General features: G+C 40.9%; 1 protein-coding gene across 1 annotated transcript in view; it reads left to right on the top strand.

Moving 5' to 3' along the window:
• CLASP1 (cytoplasmic linker associated protein 1) overlaps positions 1 to 17,081 on the top strand; it is a 266,955-nt gene that overhangs the window by 206,737 nt on the left and 43,137 nt on the right. The window contains exons 30-35 of the mRNA XM_089916904.1: positions 831 to 994; positions 3,663 to 3,741; positions 4,783 to 4,926; positions 10,807 to 10,896; positions 14,323 to 14,466; positions 14,774 to 14,880. Coding sequence (XP_089773030.1) covers positions 831 to 994; positions 3,663 to 3,741; positions 4,783 to 4,926; positions 10,807 to 10,896; positions 14,323 to 14,466; positions 14,774 to 14,880 — 728 coding nt within the window. The remainder of the gene's footprint in view (positions 1 to 830; positions 995 to 3,662; positions 3,742 to 4,782; positions 4,927 to 10,806; positions 10,897 to 14,322; positions 14,467 to 14,773; positions 14,881 to 17,081) is intronic.

Here is a 17,081-nt window from a genome sequence, read left to right as displayed (position 1 = left end):
CTCTCTGAGACTGGTTCAGGGGTGATCCACCGTGAGCTCTGTCTCACCGTAGGGAGCAGTGGTGATCACACAACAGCGTGAGGATTATGTCAACTGTCGGTGTCTTTCATCCCAAGCCATAATCTTTTATAAAGATTGGTATGGCTCTTGTAATATCTTTTCATAAAGATAATACTTTATAAATATCTGACCGGGCATACATCAAAATAGATGACTGAAATGAAAAGCAATATATATGCAAGTTTTTTTTGCCCTCATCCTGTAATAGTTTTTGTTGAATGCTAGGTGATGAGCAATAATAGTATAGAATTATGATGGTTAAAAGGTTTTTTAAAGAAAAAGAGGGAGAGAGAAAGGAAAGAGAGAGAGAGAGGGAGAGAGGGAGGAAGGAAGGAAAGGAAAAAGGAAAGGAAAGAAAAGAAAGGTCTCCAGGATTAGACTCATATTTTCAGCAAAGTTAATTTCTCTCTGTACTGAATTTTAAAGGCATGTAGAGGGAGGGGAGAGTTATTTCGTCAGTTTGTAGCCTTTTCAGGCCTTTTAAGAAACTGCATGAAACTTGTATGACTTCACTGTGGACTAACATGGAATCTGTTTCGTTGCATGGCCTGGTTTGCGGTGGAATTCACACCAGAGAGTAAGTTCCGACCCCTTTTCCTTTATCTGTTCTTGTTACTGCATTTGCCTCCTATGCCATGTCCAGTTGTGGACAGTGTCAACCCCAGTTACGATTCTGGACAAAGCCAAGATGGGCATTTTTATCATTTTGGAGACTTGGGAGGAAATCATGAATTAAATATGTGAAATACTTGGTTTCCATTTGTGTCTAGGTTTTCAGTATGTTTTTGGAGACTCTTGTGGATTTTATAATAATTCATAAGGATGACTTGCAAGACTGGCTTTTTGTTCTTCTCACACAATTGCTTAAGAAAATGGGAGCAGATTTGCTTGGATCTGTGCAAGCGAAAGTTCAGAAGGCTCTCGATGTCACAAGGCAAGTGTTTGGGGGCAAGATCGTTTTTTCCCACCTTTTGAGGTAAAACTGACATACAACGTTGTGTAAGTTTTAAGTGTATGATGTGAGGATTTGATACATGTATATATTGCTAAATGATTACTGCAATGTCAGTTAACACATCCTTCACCTCACATAATTACCATTTTTTGTTGCTTATGCGGTAAAAGCAGTCAAGATATGTTCTCTTAGCAAGTGTTATAACTGTAACGGGAAGTTTGTACCCTTTGACCAACATCTCCCCATTTCCCTCACCCCACTAGGCTCTGGCAACCACTCTTTGTTTCCATGGGTTTGACTTTTTTTTTTTAAGATTCCACATATAAGTGATATGTAGTATTTGTCTTTCTCTATCTGGCTTATTTCACTTAGCACGATGCCCTCAAGTTTCATCCATGTTGTCACAAATGGCATGATTTCCTTCTCTTTTATGACTGAATAATATTCCATTTATATGTACACCACATTTTCTTTATCCGTTCATCCATCAACACACTTAGGTTGTTTCCATGTCTTGGCTGTTGTGAATATGGGGTTCACTTGCTGCAGTGAACATGGGGTCGGATATCTCTTTGAGATACTGATTTCATTTCCTTTGGATATATACCTAGCAGTGGGGTTGCTGGCTCATATGGTAGTTCTATTTTTTTTTTTTTCTTTTTATTTTTTTTGGCTGTGCCACGTGGCTTGCGGGATCTCAGTTCCCTGACCAGGGGTTGAACGTGGGCCACAGCAGTGAAAGTGCTGCGTCCTAACCGATAGGCCACCAGGGAATTCGCTAGTTCTAATTTTTTTGTGGAACCTCCATACCATTTTCCATAGCGGCTGCACCAATTTTCATTCCCACCAGCATTTGTTTTCTCTTGTCTTTTTGATGATGGCCATTCTAACAGGTGTGAGGTGATACCTCATTGTAGTTTCTATTTGCATTTTTCTAATAATTAGTGATGTTGAGCACCTTTTCATGTACTTGTTGCCCATTTGTATGTCCTCTTTGGGAAAATGTCTACTGGTGGGGCGGGGGCACTAGACCATTTTGATACTACGGGAGTCTTTGTAGGTGGTTTCTTGTCATTTTGTTACCTGTGGCTTTTGTCACCCACTTGAATATCTACTTCCTTACTTAATTCCCACATTCTCTTATTAACATATATGTTGAAATAGCCCAACAATCCATGAGATGAAATGCCCATATCTTCCTTGAGTTGACATTATTTTTGTGAATACCTAAGACAAATGTAAAAAAAAGAAAAAAAAATTGAAAATTGATTCTCTTCTCTTTAAAAAACACTTTAGAATATTTATGAGCATCCTTCTGAAGACCTTAGTACTTTTACGACTTCAGCCTCTTGTAAGGCACACTAGAAGTATTTCTGTTCATGTGTGGTGTAGGGTTCCCGTTCATCCAGGAATAGTTTCTATTAACAGTTCATTGGCTAGAGATGATAGCACACTTACAATATTTGTAGCCCATCTGGCCTTTATGAGAAAAGAAAAGCTACTGAGACTCAGAAAAAGTGTAAAAAAACTGACTCTGTGCCGTTATTGTTTGGAAACAAACTTCTGACCGTTGCCTGTGCAATAGTGAATCCTCGACACACGAGTGATAGAAATTGAATGATCTCAGAAGATGGTTCGCCGTAATGTCTTGGTTGTGATTTGGTGGATGACGGAGGGGAATGTGTCAGATTGCTGAATTTTTAAAAGAATAAACAGATGTCTCCAGGTCACTCAGAAAATCAGCAGCAGCATAGTAACTTTTATATGACCCGTTACTGCAAACTGGGATACGAGTAGGTATCATAGAATTGTCAAAATGGAAGGACCTTTCTCATTTCATTATAAAATTAGGAAACAGAGAGTAACTTGACACACCTGGAGCCCCACTTCCTGCTCGTGGCAGCCCGGGAGCCAGCATCCAGGAGAGCCGGTTGTCACTCTTTTGTGTGGCCTGAGGGAGAGTGTGGAGGGTATCACACTGCCCCGTCATCGTCCCCCACGCTTGCATCTGTTAGATGTCTCTGGCTGCCAAGCCTACATTTGTTCCTCTGCACTGTGATGCCAGCTTTTCTTTTGGTCCCCATCCCCGGAGGTCTGTGTAATTTGTGCTGCTATAGAATTTTATTATCCAAGTAGATTTCCCTTTAGATTTTCAGTGAACTCAGTGTAACGTGCTGTATTTGCAGTAAGGCAAGGGACCTAGGCCGGGGAATTCCCCAGAATTCCTTCTTGCTTCCCAAGAAGGCAAGCAGACATTCATTGCTCAGTTTATGTGTTTCAGGACTTTTAACAAGATTTCCCCTTTTCTAAATTTTCTAGGGAATTCCCTGGCGGTCTGGTGGTTGGGACTCGGTGCTCTCAAGTGCCGGGCCCGGGTTCCATCTCTGTTCCGGGAACTAAGATCCCGTGCGCCATGCGGTGCAGCCAAACAAAAACCAAAAAACAAAACAAATAAGTTTTCTATGTAATGTGTATTACTTTAGTATTTACATAAAATGAGAAGTAATATTTAAAAAATATAAACGTGCTTGCTTTTTACATATGTTAGAGGAATCTATAATACTGTATTTTTGTTTCTTATATGATTTTACATTGTTTTTTGTAATAAGTCTTTCTTTTAAAATACTTTTTTTTTTTTTAAACCTAGGGACTCCTTTCCATTTGATCAGCAGTTTAACATTTTGATGAGATTTATTGTGGATCAAACCCAGACTCCTAACCTCAAGGTCGGTAACTATTTGTCATTATAGTTCAACCTCGAGAAGTCAAATTTGCTTAAAATACACTTGCTTATACATGACTCATATTTGGCTATTGTGAGTAAATCTGCTGTGAGCAACATGTTTCCATTTCTCTTGGTTCAGTACATAGTAGAGAAGTTGCTGGTTTATTGGGTAGGGACATGCTTAACTTTATTTTAAACTGCCGAAATGGTTATATCAGATTATATTCCTACCAGCGGTGTCTGAGAACTCCAGTTGCTCCACATCCTTACCAACATTTGGGCATTATTACAGTGTTTCACATTAATATTTAATGTAGAGAATTTTGATGTGTTAAAATAGGTATCTTATTGGAATGGTTTTAATATTAACGTCGTAACACATGAAAAATGAATTGACATGTTTTATAAACATCATACCTATAAGAATGAACTAATGGTATTTGAAGGAGGATGTGCTCCTTTGAATGACATCAGGTACATTGTCTGCTGTTTGATCACTAATTTTGCTGAGGGTTTTAGGAGAGGCCCAATAAATAATAACCCTTTTCTCCTGATGTCAAAACCAAGTGAGACCTCGGTGGGGAAGTTAGAGCAGAATTATCAGCTTGAATTACCTTCAGTGCTGCCTTGCAAGACCTGGTCTAGAGTGGCTGAAAAATAAAACTCACACAGAGTTGTACTTGCCCCGCGGTCGGTGGCAGAGCTGGAGGTCTCCCTGGTGCCTCCACCCTTCACCCCAGCGGGGGCTCCTGCCCGGCACGTGTCTTCCGGCGTCTGTGAGGAGCAGAGCCTGCCTTCTCTGCAGGCCCGGCAGTCACAGAGGGAAGGGGATTAGGCTGCAGGCCTCTCTTCTGTTCCCAGGCTTCCCTGTCAGTCATCTCATGCTTTTTCACTGCTGGAGGGCCCCTGCATGTAGGAACATAAATCCAGGAGAAAGGTGGTGTCCCCTCAGTAGTGCGTTCTTTTCTCTGAGCACCAGTTAAGAGTTCTGTTCAAAGATTTATAAAGCGTACCTACTGTTTATAATTGCTGGATCTTTCAGGTCAAAGTTGCAATCCTGAAGTACATCGAGTCTCTCGCTAGGCAGATGGACCCAACAGATTTCATAAACTCTAGTGAGACAAGGCTTGCTGTTTCTAGAATTATAACCTGGACGACAGAACCAAAGAGTTCAGACGTGAGAAAGGTATGTCCTTAGGCACGCGTCACGAAGAGGCATTTATGGGAACTTGTAAACCACCCACAAGCCTACACGCAAACCACTATCGCTCCTTTTCTAGGAAACCAAGGCTCTGCTCCTGTCCCTCCAGCTCCGTCTAGTTGCAGCCTTTGAAGATCAAAATGAAAATCTGAAATCTTGTATCATGGGAGACACCCTGATACCAAGATGTTGTGTTGTTGCTTTTTTTTTTTTTTCAATCACCTAAAGAGAAATATTTGCTATTTTCTTCTGAAATGGCACGTTGAAAGGCATATAACACAGTGGAGGGAGCACGGGACCCTGTTATTTCTATTCTTAGGTAGTATTCTGCCTTAGGACTACTGTGAAGATGAATTCATATATGTTAAAAGCATGATCCATTCCTGACAGGTTATAAGCACACAGGAAGTGTAAGTTATCACTCTCTTCGTTGTTTCTATTATTCTCTTCCTGTCAGTGTCCTGTTCTTCTACACTTGAGTTTCACACATGGCCATTGTTCTTTTACTTTATATATAAACAAGCTAGCCTTTCAAAGTTACTGATAAAAACCAGATTTCTTAGTTCTGGTTTCAGACTAAAAGTACTTGATTTTGGTTATTTGTATGTAATCATGAACTTTGCTTTTTTTTTTTTTTTTTTTCTTTTCTTTTTTCCCCGTAGTATACTCCTTCCACCGCCAAACGTGCCAAAATAGTCCTTTGGCCTTGGGGTAGAGTTGGTAACGTGGACCACTTGGGTTGAGGCAGGGTTAAGGATGAGTCCAAGAGGTAGTTAGCGAGGTTGTTGTGGTTCCAAATGCCCCTGAACACCTAGCTCCTGCTCTAATGGAATCCAAGGAAGGGAACCAAAGAACCACCTGCAGGGTTTCTTTGGGAAGGTCACAGCCAATGTAATTCTCCAGCCATTGTACAGTAATAAACTAAGTTGTCAAAGAAACAAGGATGAATTTTATTAAAGCACTCATTCAAAATTACTGTTCTAATAGTAAATAATAGTAAAATAATATTTTTGATTTATGATCTGTTTGTAAAATGTTTCAATATTTATTGAAAGAGCATTTCACTGGCAACCTTTAATTTAACCATTAAGCCTCTTTGGGACTTGGGAGGTGGTGGCATGATTTGGTTGATTGGAACGTCAGAAAGATATTTGTGTTACCGTTTTCAAAGTCACAGATCAACCAAGAAATACAAGAGCCCAAGTACAACTTCCTATCTTTAGTCATAACACGTTGAGTACGTGTGTCTATATGAGTATGTGTTTTTGTAATTGAAGGTTACTGAAGTGTTCCCTCCCATGGGGCTGGAAGATGTTTTAGACATGCACGTTATTATCATGATTAGGGCCTGTATGGGAACAGCCAGCTTTGGTCATTATGGCTACTTCCTCTGGACATGCACATTAAACATTTGAGCTCGGATTTATTGTCCTAACCTTTCTAATCAGGACACTAGAGGAATGTTTTTCCTTGAGTTACCTAGCCTGGGGCATCAAAACACTGCCTCCAGTGTCTGCCCGCAAGTCTTCCCCTTCCCCATTGTAAGGACTGCGGAACACCCCACCTTCAGGCTGAGGTCGAACCTGGGCTTCGGGACAGTAATCCCGGCCCCTGAGAGGAAGCTGAAAGGCTTTACGTCAGTAGTTCTCAGTCCTGGCTTCAGTGAAAACTAACCTAGATGGCTGTGCTCTCCCCGCAGTCACTTGACTTCACTGGTACAGAGTGGAGCGTGGACGTTGCTCTGTGTCTGGTCGGGGCTCCTCCCACTCTTGGCTGATCTTTAATGCAGTGTTGAGGCCCATCAGTTTAGACCGTTCCCCTGGGACTGAACCTCAGGCACGCAGGCTGCTGACGTAGTCTTGACCTGGTTGCCGCTAATTCTCTCGGGACCCAGCCTGGGCCCTGGGTGTCTTCAGGGCGAGGCCTGGCCCTGCCGTTCCCCCCGTGCCTCCTCCACCTCTCTTCTTTTGTTCACCCTGCATGCTCAGCACCTAGCACAAGACCTGTAAAACAAAGTAGGCATTTAGTAAGTATTTTCAGTGAATTAATGAATGATAAATACCCAAAGAGAGGGCTTCCCTGGTGGCGCAGCGGTTGAGGGTCCGCCTGCCGATGCAGGGGACGCGGGTTCGTGCCCCGGTCCGGGAGGATCCCACATGCCGCGGAGCGGCTGGGCCCGTGAGCCATGGCCACTGAGCCTGCGTGTCCGGAGCCTGTGCTCCGCAACGAGAGAGGCCACAACAGTGAGAGGCCCGCGTACCGCAAACAAACAAACAAAAAAACCCAAAATCTCTATTCAGCAAAACTATTCGTCAAAAATGAAAGATAAATTAAAATGAAGCCAGCAGGAGACTCATTTTAATCTCTCTGCCTCTTTAAAAAGGGCTCACCTGATTATCACCACACAGGATAATCTGCCCTTTAAGTCAGCCAATTAGGGAGGGACTTTAATTAAACCTGCAGAACCCCTTCTGCCATGTAACGTAATTATGGGAGTGAAGTCCGTCACACGCATAAGTCCCACTCACCCTGGGGGAGGGCTGTAAGGCTTACCCACCAGAAGGCGGGGACCCTGGGGCCCACCTTACGCTCTGCCTACCAAGGCTTTGGTTTTCGGCGGCCTGGCATGAGTCTTCCATAGTTAGTTATTCGGTAGTTCCTTAGCTCTTACCTGAATAGGGAGCTTTTTTACCTAACTATGCAAATTGTAATGAGGTTCATTTTAGCAGGTGCATCTCTGCATTCTGAGCACCCGGTGAAATTTTTTTTTCATCCTCGAAGATATTCGTGGATTAGATTGTTTGGCTTTCAGTTGTATCCATCGAGCACCCACTAGGATAGGCTTGTTAAAGCACAGTATTCAAATACGTGTTCTTTTGCCCCATACAGGTGAATCCTTCCTGGAGATAGAGCCGCTTTTATTTAAATGCTCTGTTTTGCGGTTCCATCCACTGGATATTTATATAAATGTACATGCTGTTGTAAGTGATGCACCCGCCTTATCCAAGAATTTGAGATGTATTCTAAAGATTGTCTAAATGAATGTAGTGCCTAAGTAAATTAAAATACTTAGAAATTGTGATATGGTATATATCACTCTGTGCTAAGATTTTAAATTGTCATCACTGTTATTTTAAGTCTGCAAGGAAAGAAAACAGGCAGCATTTTCATCTGGATGATTTAGTGCACTAAAGATTTGCTTGCTTATCTCTTCTAAGTAGACATATGTTTTGCCTCGCCTGTAATTTGCAGTTATTAAAAGGTTGTATCAGGTGCTAGGGAAATCTTGGTGATTTTCATGATCAGAAAAGCACTTTCTGATCATGAACCAAGTTCTCCTGTTGGTGCTGACTTAATTTCCTAAGAGTAGGGCAAGGTTACATTCTAAATACTAGAAGAGTCCTACAGTCTGAAATCTATGCAGTAAACTCTCATATTGACCCTATCCTTAGAGAATATTAATTTTATACAAACAGTACTCGGGAAGTTTGCAGGCAGTGCAGCGCCTCCTCGGTATATCTCCTGTTTGGGAAACAACTTTAGGCACATTTTAAGCTGACAAAACTCTTGATTCACTGACTTCAGTGTTTTTGATATTTTGTTTCTCTTTTTATGTCAGTGTTCCGGGGTGTTTCCTCTCAGAGGGAGTCGGGTGTTTGAATATTTAAGATGTTGAGGAGGGAGGAAACACAACCTAAACCAAAACACGAGCCAGTCGTCAGGAGGCGCGCTTGCCTGGCTGGGACTGACTTGGATGGATGGAAAAGCCCCACCCGGCTTTAACTGGCCTGCTTTATTCCCAAAGTAACCTTTTCCATTTTTTAAGTATGGGAGTCCTGAGAGTTGTGTTGACCAAACTACACAGACGTACGCTGGACCTTTCTTTTTTCTTTTTTTAACATCTTTATTGGAGTATAATTGCTTTACAGTGGTGTGTTAGTTTCTGCTGTATAACAAAGTAAATCAGCTATACATATACGTATACCCCCATATCCCCTCCCTCTTGGGTCTCCCTCCCACCCTCCCTATCCCCACCCCTCTAGGTGGTCGCAGAGCACCGAGCTGATCTCCCTGTGCTATGCGGCTGCTTCCCACTAGCTATCTATTTTACATTTGGTAGTGTATATATGTCCGTCCCACTCTTTCACTTCATCCCGGCTTACCCTTCCCCCTCCCCACGTCCTCAAGTCCATTCTCTACGTCTGCGTCTTTATTCCTGTCCTGCCCTTAGGTTCTTCAGAATCTTTTTTTTTTTTTAGATTCCATATATGTGTGTTAGCATACGGTATTTGTTTTTCTCTTTCTGACTTACTTCACTCTGTATGACAGACTCTAGGTCCATCCACCTCACTACAAATAACTCAGTTTCGTTTCTTTTTATGGCTGAGTAATATTCCATTGTATACACGTGCCACATCTTCTTTATCCATTCATCTGTTGATGGACACTTAGGTTGCTTCCATGTCCTGGGTATTGAAAATAGAGCTGCAGTGAACGTTGTGGTACTTGACTCTTCTTGAATTATGGTTTTCTCAGGTATATGCCCTGTAGCGGGATTGCTGGGTCATATGGTAGTTCTATTTTTAGTTTTTTAAGGAACCTCCATACTGTTCTCCATAGTGACTGTATCAGTTTACATTCCCACCAAGAGTGCAAGAGGGTTCCCTTTTCTCCACACCCTCTCCAGCATTTATTGTTTGTAGACTGTTTGATGATGGCCATTCTGACTGGTGTGAGGTCGATACCTCATTGTAGTGTTGATTTGCGTTTCTCTAATGGTTAGTGATGTTGAGCATCCTTTCATGTGTTTGTTGGCAGCCTGTATATCTTCTCTGGAGAAATCACTAGACCTTTCTTAATGCACTGTGTCTGTATTAGGATAATACAGTGTATTCTAGAGTTGACCTCTGTTGACTTCTGCCTCTGCTACTTTTTAGCGGTGTGAACAAGTAGTTTAACCTCTGAATCCTTGTTTATTATCCATGAAATGGGAATCATGATATTTGCTTTAGGCACTGTTGGGAGGACCAACTGCAATAAAGCATATAAAAACCTAGATAGATACTACTCTGTTTGTTGTTGTAGCTTCAGCTATTACTGCTTGAGGGTTGCTTTGGTTTTGCTGCTGGTCCAAATTTTTTCCAGCGTTAGGAAGATTTTTTTTTTCCCATCAGGCAAAGGGAATGCGGTAATGACAATAGAAATTTTAATGGTATGTTTATATTTTAGGGTTCAGAATCCCTGTATGTTTCCTTATCATACGTGATTCTCTAACATTGAGCACCTGCTTTGTCAAGTGAACTAACAGATTTATTAGCCCCCAAATGTTGTTTTGAGAAAGGCGGGAAGTAAAGGCATGGCAAAGAAAATTAGAGATTATAAAGGTGCTGTTGCCTGGAGCAGGAAAAGTATATATAAATAGCCTTCAAAAGTCGACATTTCTATTTGAAAAAAATTTTAAATCTCTGATTATACATAGGCAGCGTGTCCTAATCTAAAAGCTCAGCGTTTTACCATCAAATAAGATTTGAACCTCAGCTGAATATGACTGCCTCGCTCAAGTCTCATTTTGATCTGTTTGCAAGAACACTGTTACTTACTTCCAGGAGGCGTTGTGATGATTATGAAGGACTCAGCAGATGACGGAGGTTTAACACTGGCAGTTCCTGTTACTATTCTTAAGGATACTGTTACTGTTCCGTTATTATTCACAGACTTTTAGATTGTAGAATCTCTCTCTATACATACGACTTTAGAAAAGAAGCCAAATACCTGTACAGCTTACCAATAACCATGGTTTTGAGCGCGTGCTTCTTGTCTCTGATTAAACCCTACCCCTTTCCTGTTTGTCCGTCCCCGCTTCAGCGTAGTCGAATAGGTGAGGATTTCCCCACTAGGTCAGCCTCCACCTGCTCTGGGCCTGGAGAAGGAAACTTGGAAGAAAATTGTAAACAGGTAGATTTAAAACTGTGTGCTAACTTGCAAAAAGACACTTCAGTGTTTGCATTGAGATTGTTAATCCTGATTACGCTTGTGAAGACACTGAGAAGATTTTGAAGAACCCTAAAATTAACATAATACTACGTGAGCCAGAGCGTGCGTGCGCGTGCGTGCGTGCACCTGTGTAAATGTTGTGTTTTGGTATGTTTTATGATTAACTGCCTTCCCAAAGAAATAGCCACGTTGCAGACAGGCTTCTACCATATTTTAACGAAATAGCAACGGAGAGATACTAAATTTAAAATGTCCGAAGGTTTTGAAATACCTTCTCTTTGGTGGTTTTTCTAAGGCAATTTTAATCACAGTCTGAAGGGAGCAGTAATATTTGTTTAATAAATTTAAAAAGCCCTCTCCTCAAATTTTAAGTTCTCCATAATTAATACTGACACTGAAACATTTGTCAAAGTTTTATTGATCTCCTGTCTGGAAGAATCCTTTTCTGCTGTGAGGCACATGGCATTCAAGGCCATCGATAGCCTGCAGGTTCTTTTCAGACACTAGCAGTGAGATTTGAAGGCCCTTTTACCCTCACCCCTCAAGTTCTACTGTAGGGGCACAAGTGGGAGTCATTTCCTTTTAGGTCGCCACTTGGTCGTTAAAGTACGTCGCCCCAGAGTTGCCCGTTAGAAAACGTCAGCAGCAGAGGTTTTGGTTTGGTCTGGCTTTTCAATGGCCCTTCCTCACGTGGGGCAGGAGCTCCAAGTTGGGACAGCGACACCCTCTGGTTCTGGGCTCATTATTGAACACGAGCTCTGCCCCAGGCTTTTAAAAATGAATCTCTCCAGCCCATGCCCATATTTGGAATTATTCCTGCAGTGAGAGCATATTGATGGTAATGATAAATATAACCCAGTTGTCATCCTTGCCTGGACATTCTGGTATTCAGACTCCTCACTGATACAGAGAGTTGTAGATAAAATGTTTCAGGATCATAACAGTCTCATTCCTTTTAAAACTTTGATGTGAAATCTTTTTAAAATAATATACTTAAATGATACTTTCCATCCATTTCTGGAGCTTGGGTTTCAGAAAAAGATTTTACTTTGAAGACAGCTTTAGGCCAAAGGGTTACTTTTGAAAACTAGTAAAATCATTTACATTTTATATTTTGGAAAATGCAAAAACAAATTATATTCACTTATATGCGTAAGTCACACACATACCATCCGTCCAACGAGTTATTTTCAGAATTCCCTGTCTTTCTATTTGATTTCTTATCAAAATTCAACTTTAGGGTTATTGAGAGAAGGTTCTTCAGTGGGTAGAAGTTGAAGTCTGCTGCGCTTTCTTTTCCCATATGACGAAAAGTCACTTATGTTAAGTAGCCACGAATTAGCACAGTCTCTAGGCCTGTCACCTTGCAGCCCTCTTGTTCTTAAAAGATCCTACCAGTTTTATAATTTGCTTCATGGAAAACCCCAAGTAAATTTTTAGCATCGAGTATCTTGTCATTCTGGGAAGAAATTAGGTCTAAAGACAGTGGCACATTTCACATAAAAACATGCTATTCAAAAATGTGATAATACATTTAATAGTTTTCTAATGCCATTTTCAGCATTTTCAACTTTCTTATTAAATTGGTGATGCGGATTTTTTTTTCCCTTGGCCAAAACTCAAGTCTGCTTCTTTGCTTCTCTTTGAAGTGCAGTGTTTTCTGCATGCATTTTTTTCCAACATCTAATAAAATTTTTTTTAATGCACAGGTTACTTTGCATGATTTGGGGAATTTGCTTTTATACAAATCACATTAACAGTGTGTTAAATTGATGGTGAAATAGATTTCTTCAGATAACGATTTGTTAAAACTGTTCCAATAATGACATGTAGAAATGTGTGTTTTAGTACAATCAATAATAATGTTTTTTGCCTGTCTTGTGAAAGCACACTGGCCCTTATGATTTAATTTGGTTAGAGAGGCTATTAATGACCATATTTGGAAGTCAAGGGTAAAAGTAAGATCCTTTTGCCCAATGCTGTGCTTTAATAAATGCTTATGACATTATGAAAGATAATTTTTTATTGTGTAAAATATGTTATTCTACTGATATTTCAAAATTTGTAATTAAGTTTTCATTTTGGTTAAATACATTTGGGTCTTTGGATTTTTTTTTTTTTCCTTCTCCAGGTACAAAATAGTAATTTTATATTAACTGGACCTAGAATTAATTTTAACATTATAAAAGCATTGAAGTGGGATTTTTTGTGGGTGTTTATTTCCAAAAAATTTCTCAGCAAACATGTTTCTATGTAATATTCTATATAGTGGAAAAATATTTAGGATAATTATTGCAATCCTAAATATTACAGTCTTTGGAAAAATAAATGTTTGCTTCTAGTCGAAAGATTTTCATAATATGTTTTCCTTTCTTTTGACTCTTAGAAATTTGTAAGAAATGCCTGTTAGTACTAACTAAAATTTTCTTTTGGAATAGTTCTTCGAAATCAAAACCCTTGTAACTAACTCTGAGGGCACTGTTTTCGAAGCTCGAGCACCATAGCAGGCATGTAGCTTTCCGGGGAAGCCTGGGTCTCACTGCTGGTGTTTTAGCTGCTTGCTCTTCCCCACTTTGCTGCTATAGCCACTACGAGCATAAGTTGTCTCTAATAAAGAAAAGTAGAACATTTTCCAAAAGGCAGAAGAGTAATAACTTTTTAATTCGTACCATGTAAATCTAGTTTGCTTCCCAAAGACTGTCTCTGTCCTCAATTCATAGATGTAAGAGTAGGAGTTTTTCAGATGTATTTGAACTCTATTTCTAACGTTTCTTAGTCACTAGGAAAAGTGGTTTTTCAAGATAACGCAGTGGTAGCTTGTTTAGAAACTTGTTCTTTCCAGGGTGTGCTAGGAGCCTTGTCTGGTTCTGACTTACTAGAATGGACAATCTTAAGCCTTTTCAAAGTTTTTGATTGTTTCATTTATGTACTCACTAGCTTTGTCCCTAGTGTTGGACAGCAGAGGAAAAAAGTTTCAGGAATTTATTGTTAATGTGCTGTTGTAAAATCCAAGGCCAGGGTGTTCAGTGAAACCAGGGATTATTTTCCATATTGAAGTTTGGCTGTTTATAGTTGATGATGGTATTTTCTCTAGGTGCTGTTTGTTTTTTTTTTTATGGCACAGATGTCCTCTTATTATTTATTCTACTCATACAAAACAGATTTCTTTTAAAAACAATTTTGGGAATTCCCTGGTGGTCCAGTGGTTAGGACCCCGTGCTTTCACTGCTGGGGGCCCGGGTTCAATCCCTGGTCAGGGAGCTAAGATCCCGCGAGTCGCGTGGTGCGGCCAAAATAAATAAAATAAAGTAAAACAACTTTAACAAGCATTTTGACCAAGATAGGGAATTGTACGTGACATAAATTAACCATCTCTTCCGTTTCTAGGCAGCACAGATTGTGCTCATCTCTCTGTTTGAATTGAACACTCCTGAATTTACCATGTTACTTGGTGCCTTGCCAAAAACATTCCAGGATGGTGCCACCAAACTCCTGCATAACCACCTCAAGAACTCCAGTAACACCAGTGTGGTGAGTGCTTGGGCCACAGTTGGTGGCCTCCACTTACCCGTCCCCGTGTAGAGCAAATGCTCAGTTGTGTCTGCTACTCTGTCTGCTCCAGCTGACAGCAGTCACTCAGCTTCGGGAATGCCTGCAGGACAGTTATCCGTTTTGGGTTTGTATGCACTTAAAATTGACCTTATGATTCTGGAAAAAATCACCCTGATTATGCAGAATCTGCCCATTTATTTGCACGGGGGTTCAAGGGCCGAGGGGCAAGCGGAACTGTGTTCTGTATTTATCCCTCGCGTGATGGAGCTCTTCTGCCTTCCCCCAGGGCTCTCCGAGCAACACCATTGGCCGGACTCCCTCTCGACATCCCAGCAGCCGGACCAGCCCCCTGACCTCCCCTACCAACTGCTCCCATGGGGGCCTGTCTCCAAGGTAATGCCATTTCAACAGAAGTGAAGACACTAAAGCACCCCGATGACTGTCTAGGCTCCTTCTAGGTTTTTAGACCAAGCTTAATACCAGAAAGTGTATGGGTACCAGGAGCCCACGGCTCCTATAGCCCTCACACAAATCTTAACCGTGTCACTTGGGGCAAAGTGGTTAGCTTCTATGGTGAAGTGAGCGGTTTCTGCTGAATGGTCTCTGAGATTCTTCTAGCTCTAAATGCTTTCTTCTAGTACCTTAAAGATTTTAAAACTGAAAGTTATGTTTAGAGCCCTGTTTCATGTAGAAAGCATTTAGAAACTCATCACCTACTCTGTAAGCGATAGGAGCACCTACGGGTATTTGATCGTCTAACTAAACCCTTTATAATCAGTCCACACATAGTCTGGGGTAGTTTCCACCCAAGTGGCTGTTCTGGACTCACGTTTGAAGCCGAATGCTGCTCTGAGAAGGGATTGAGAACCTGAGAACTAAAAGTGGATCAGCATTTTCAGACTCCTGTTGGGACCACGTGAACATTGGCCTAACAGAGTCTGGGGCAGTGACTTAGAAAGAGAAGAGAGTTTGCCTTGAGATCTTTGGATAACATTTCCCATCTGGCCAGAGCCCTTAGAAGTCCCTGCACGGCGGCTTTCATGACCCCCTGGCAGGTGTTGGAGTTTCTCATGGCCCCACTCAGAGTGGTGACCCTATAGGCCACAGCTTTTAGGAAGGAGCCAGAGGCTGGACCTGCAGGGGTCATGCATGTGTGTTTGGCTTCAAGAAATGCAGGGCTTTGAGATCACTAACAAGAATCAGGGGGCTGTGTCTTAAGGGTTGCTGACACCACGATCTTAAAATTGGAGGAAAATGTCACAAGTATGCCATATGCCATACCCTTTTAAGAGTGACCTCTTTAGTTGGAAGATAGCAAAATGTAAGTGCCTTCAAATTTAGATTTTTTTAATGCTCAAGACTCTTCCAAACTCCTCCATCCTTACCACTGAAGTTGTCTTCAGTTTCTCAAGTTATCGTATAAATATTTTGGAAAATGTCAAATTTGTGTTTTTCTCTTGGAGAAACGAAATATTTTGTATACTTAGAGTATCCTAGTATTTATATTGCTTTATGTTTCATCCTCCTAAGGTCCCCTGGTACTGTGCGTAGGTAGAACGAAGCATAGCGTTATGTTTCCAGATTTGGTCTGTGTGGTCATGGTTTCAGCAGGCTGGTATAATTAGACGCTTGAGACCAGAAACTAATGGAAACATGTCTGACTTTCCCCAAGTGTGTCTCTGGCTCAGCGCACTTGTTTTTTAAATGTTACCATCTGTATCAAAACAAACGGTTTGTCTTAAGTGACCCCAGTGTTGGCAGTAAAATCATGGAGTCCTCCTCCTCGGTAGGAGAGAATTTTATGGAGAAGTTGTCTTCTCTGTAAATTGTTGCCTTTGTTTAGAAATGGTACTTCTGCAACATTGGGAAATCTTTTCTTCCATAATACACAGTTCATACTTCTTATTTTTTAGTTCTTTCATTAATAGGGTGGCACATTCTTTAGGTAATAAACAAAAGGTAAAATTCAAATGAAGTATTTTGTTATAGGTGCTCATGGTCTAAGTAAAAGATTGGTGGGAGCTGCTAGCATAATCCAGCAGAGCTAAGACTTGGCTAGGTATTAAGCTTCATGGATGTCCAGATTATTTAAAAATTCTAATTTAGTTTTCCAGGTCACCATATTCATTCTTAACTAGCCTGGCCTAAATTTTTACTGTTAGGGTTACAGGTGAGTGGAAGAAATGGGGAGATTTATTTTCAATCTTAAAAAGTCCAAGTGTGACCTAAATATTTTCTTATCAAGCAATTCTTCTTTAAGGGATTATTTAGTTGTGTAATTTCTTTCTTTCTTTTTAAACACAATATGCCCTCAGTCAGTGCATAAGTAGCCAGAATGGCCTTAGCCAACTTGAACTCAACAGTAGAAATAATTTTTCTCACAACCACAACTGTCCAGAAGTGGGAAAAGCTGCCCCCATGTCATCATATCACGGGAAATATTCAAATGGGCTACATACGTTCTACCAGGAAATTTATAAAAGGAATGAACTCTTGCACTAAATAGGAGAATGTACTGGGTTACCACATTCTAAGTAGGGATAGACCAATTCTACAGGATATAATCTCAGCTATTTTTCTGAGCGGTGCTCTTG

The sequence above is a fragment of the Delphinapterus leucas genome, chromosome 8 (genome assembly GCF_059928025.1).
Source record: "Delphinapterus leucas isolate spDelLeu-1000000601 "Yukka" chromosome 8, BTC_Dleu_Yukka2, whole genome shotgun sequence".
In the NCBI taxonomy this organism is placed as follows: Eukaryota; Metazoa; Chordata; class Mammalia; order Artiodactyla; family Monodontidae; genus Delphinapterus; species Delphinapterus leucas.
Note: the sequence above shows the minus strand (reverse complement) of the source record. Positions and strands in the feature narration are given on the sequence as shown.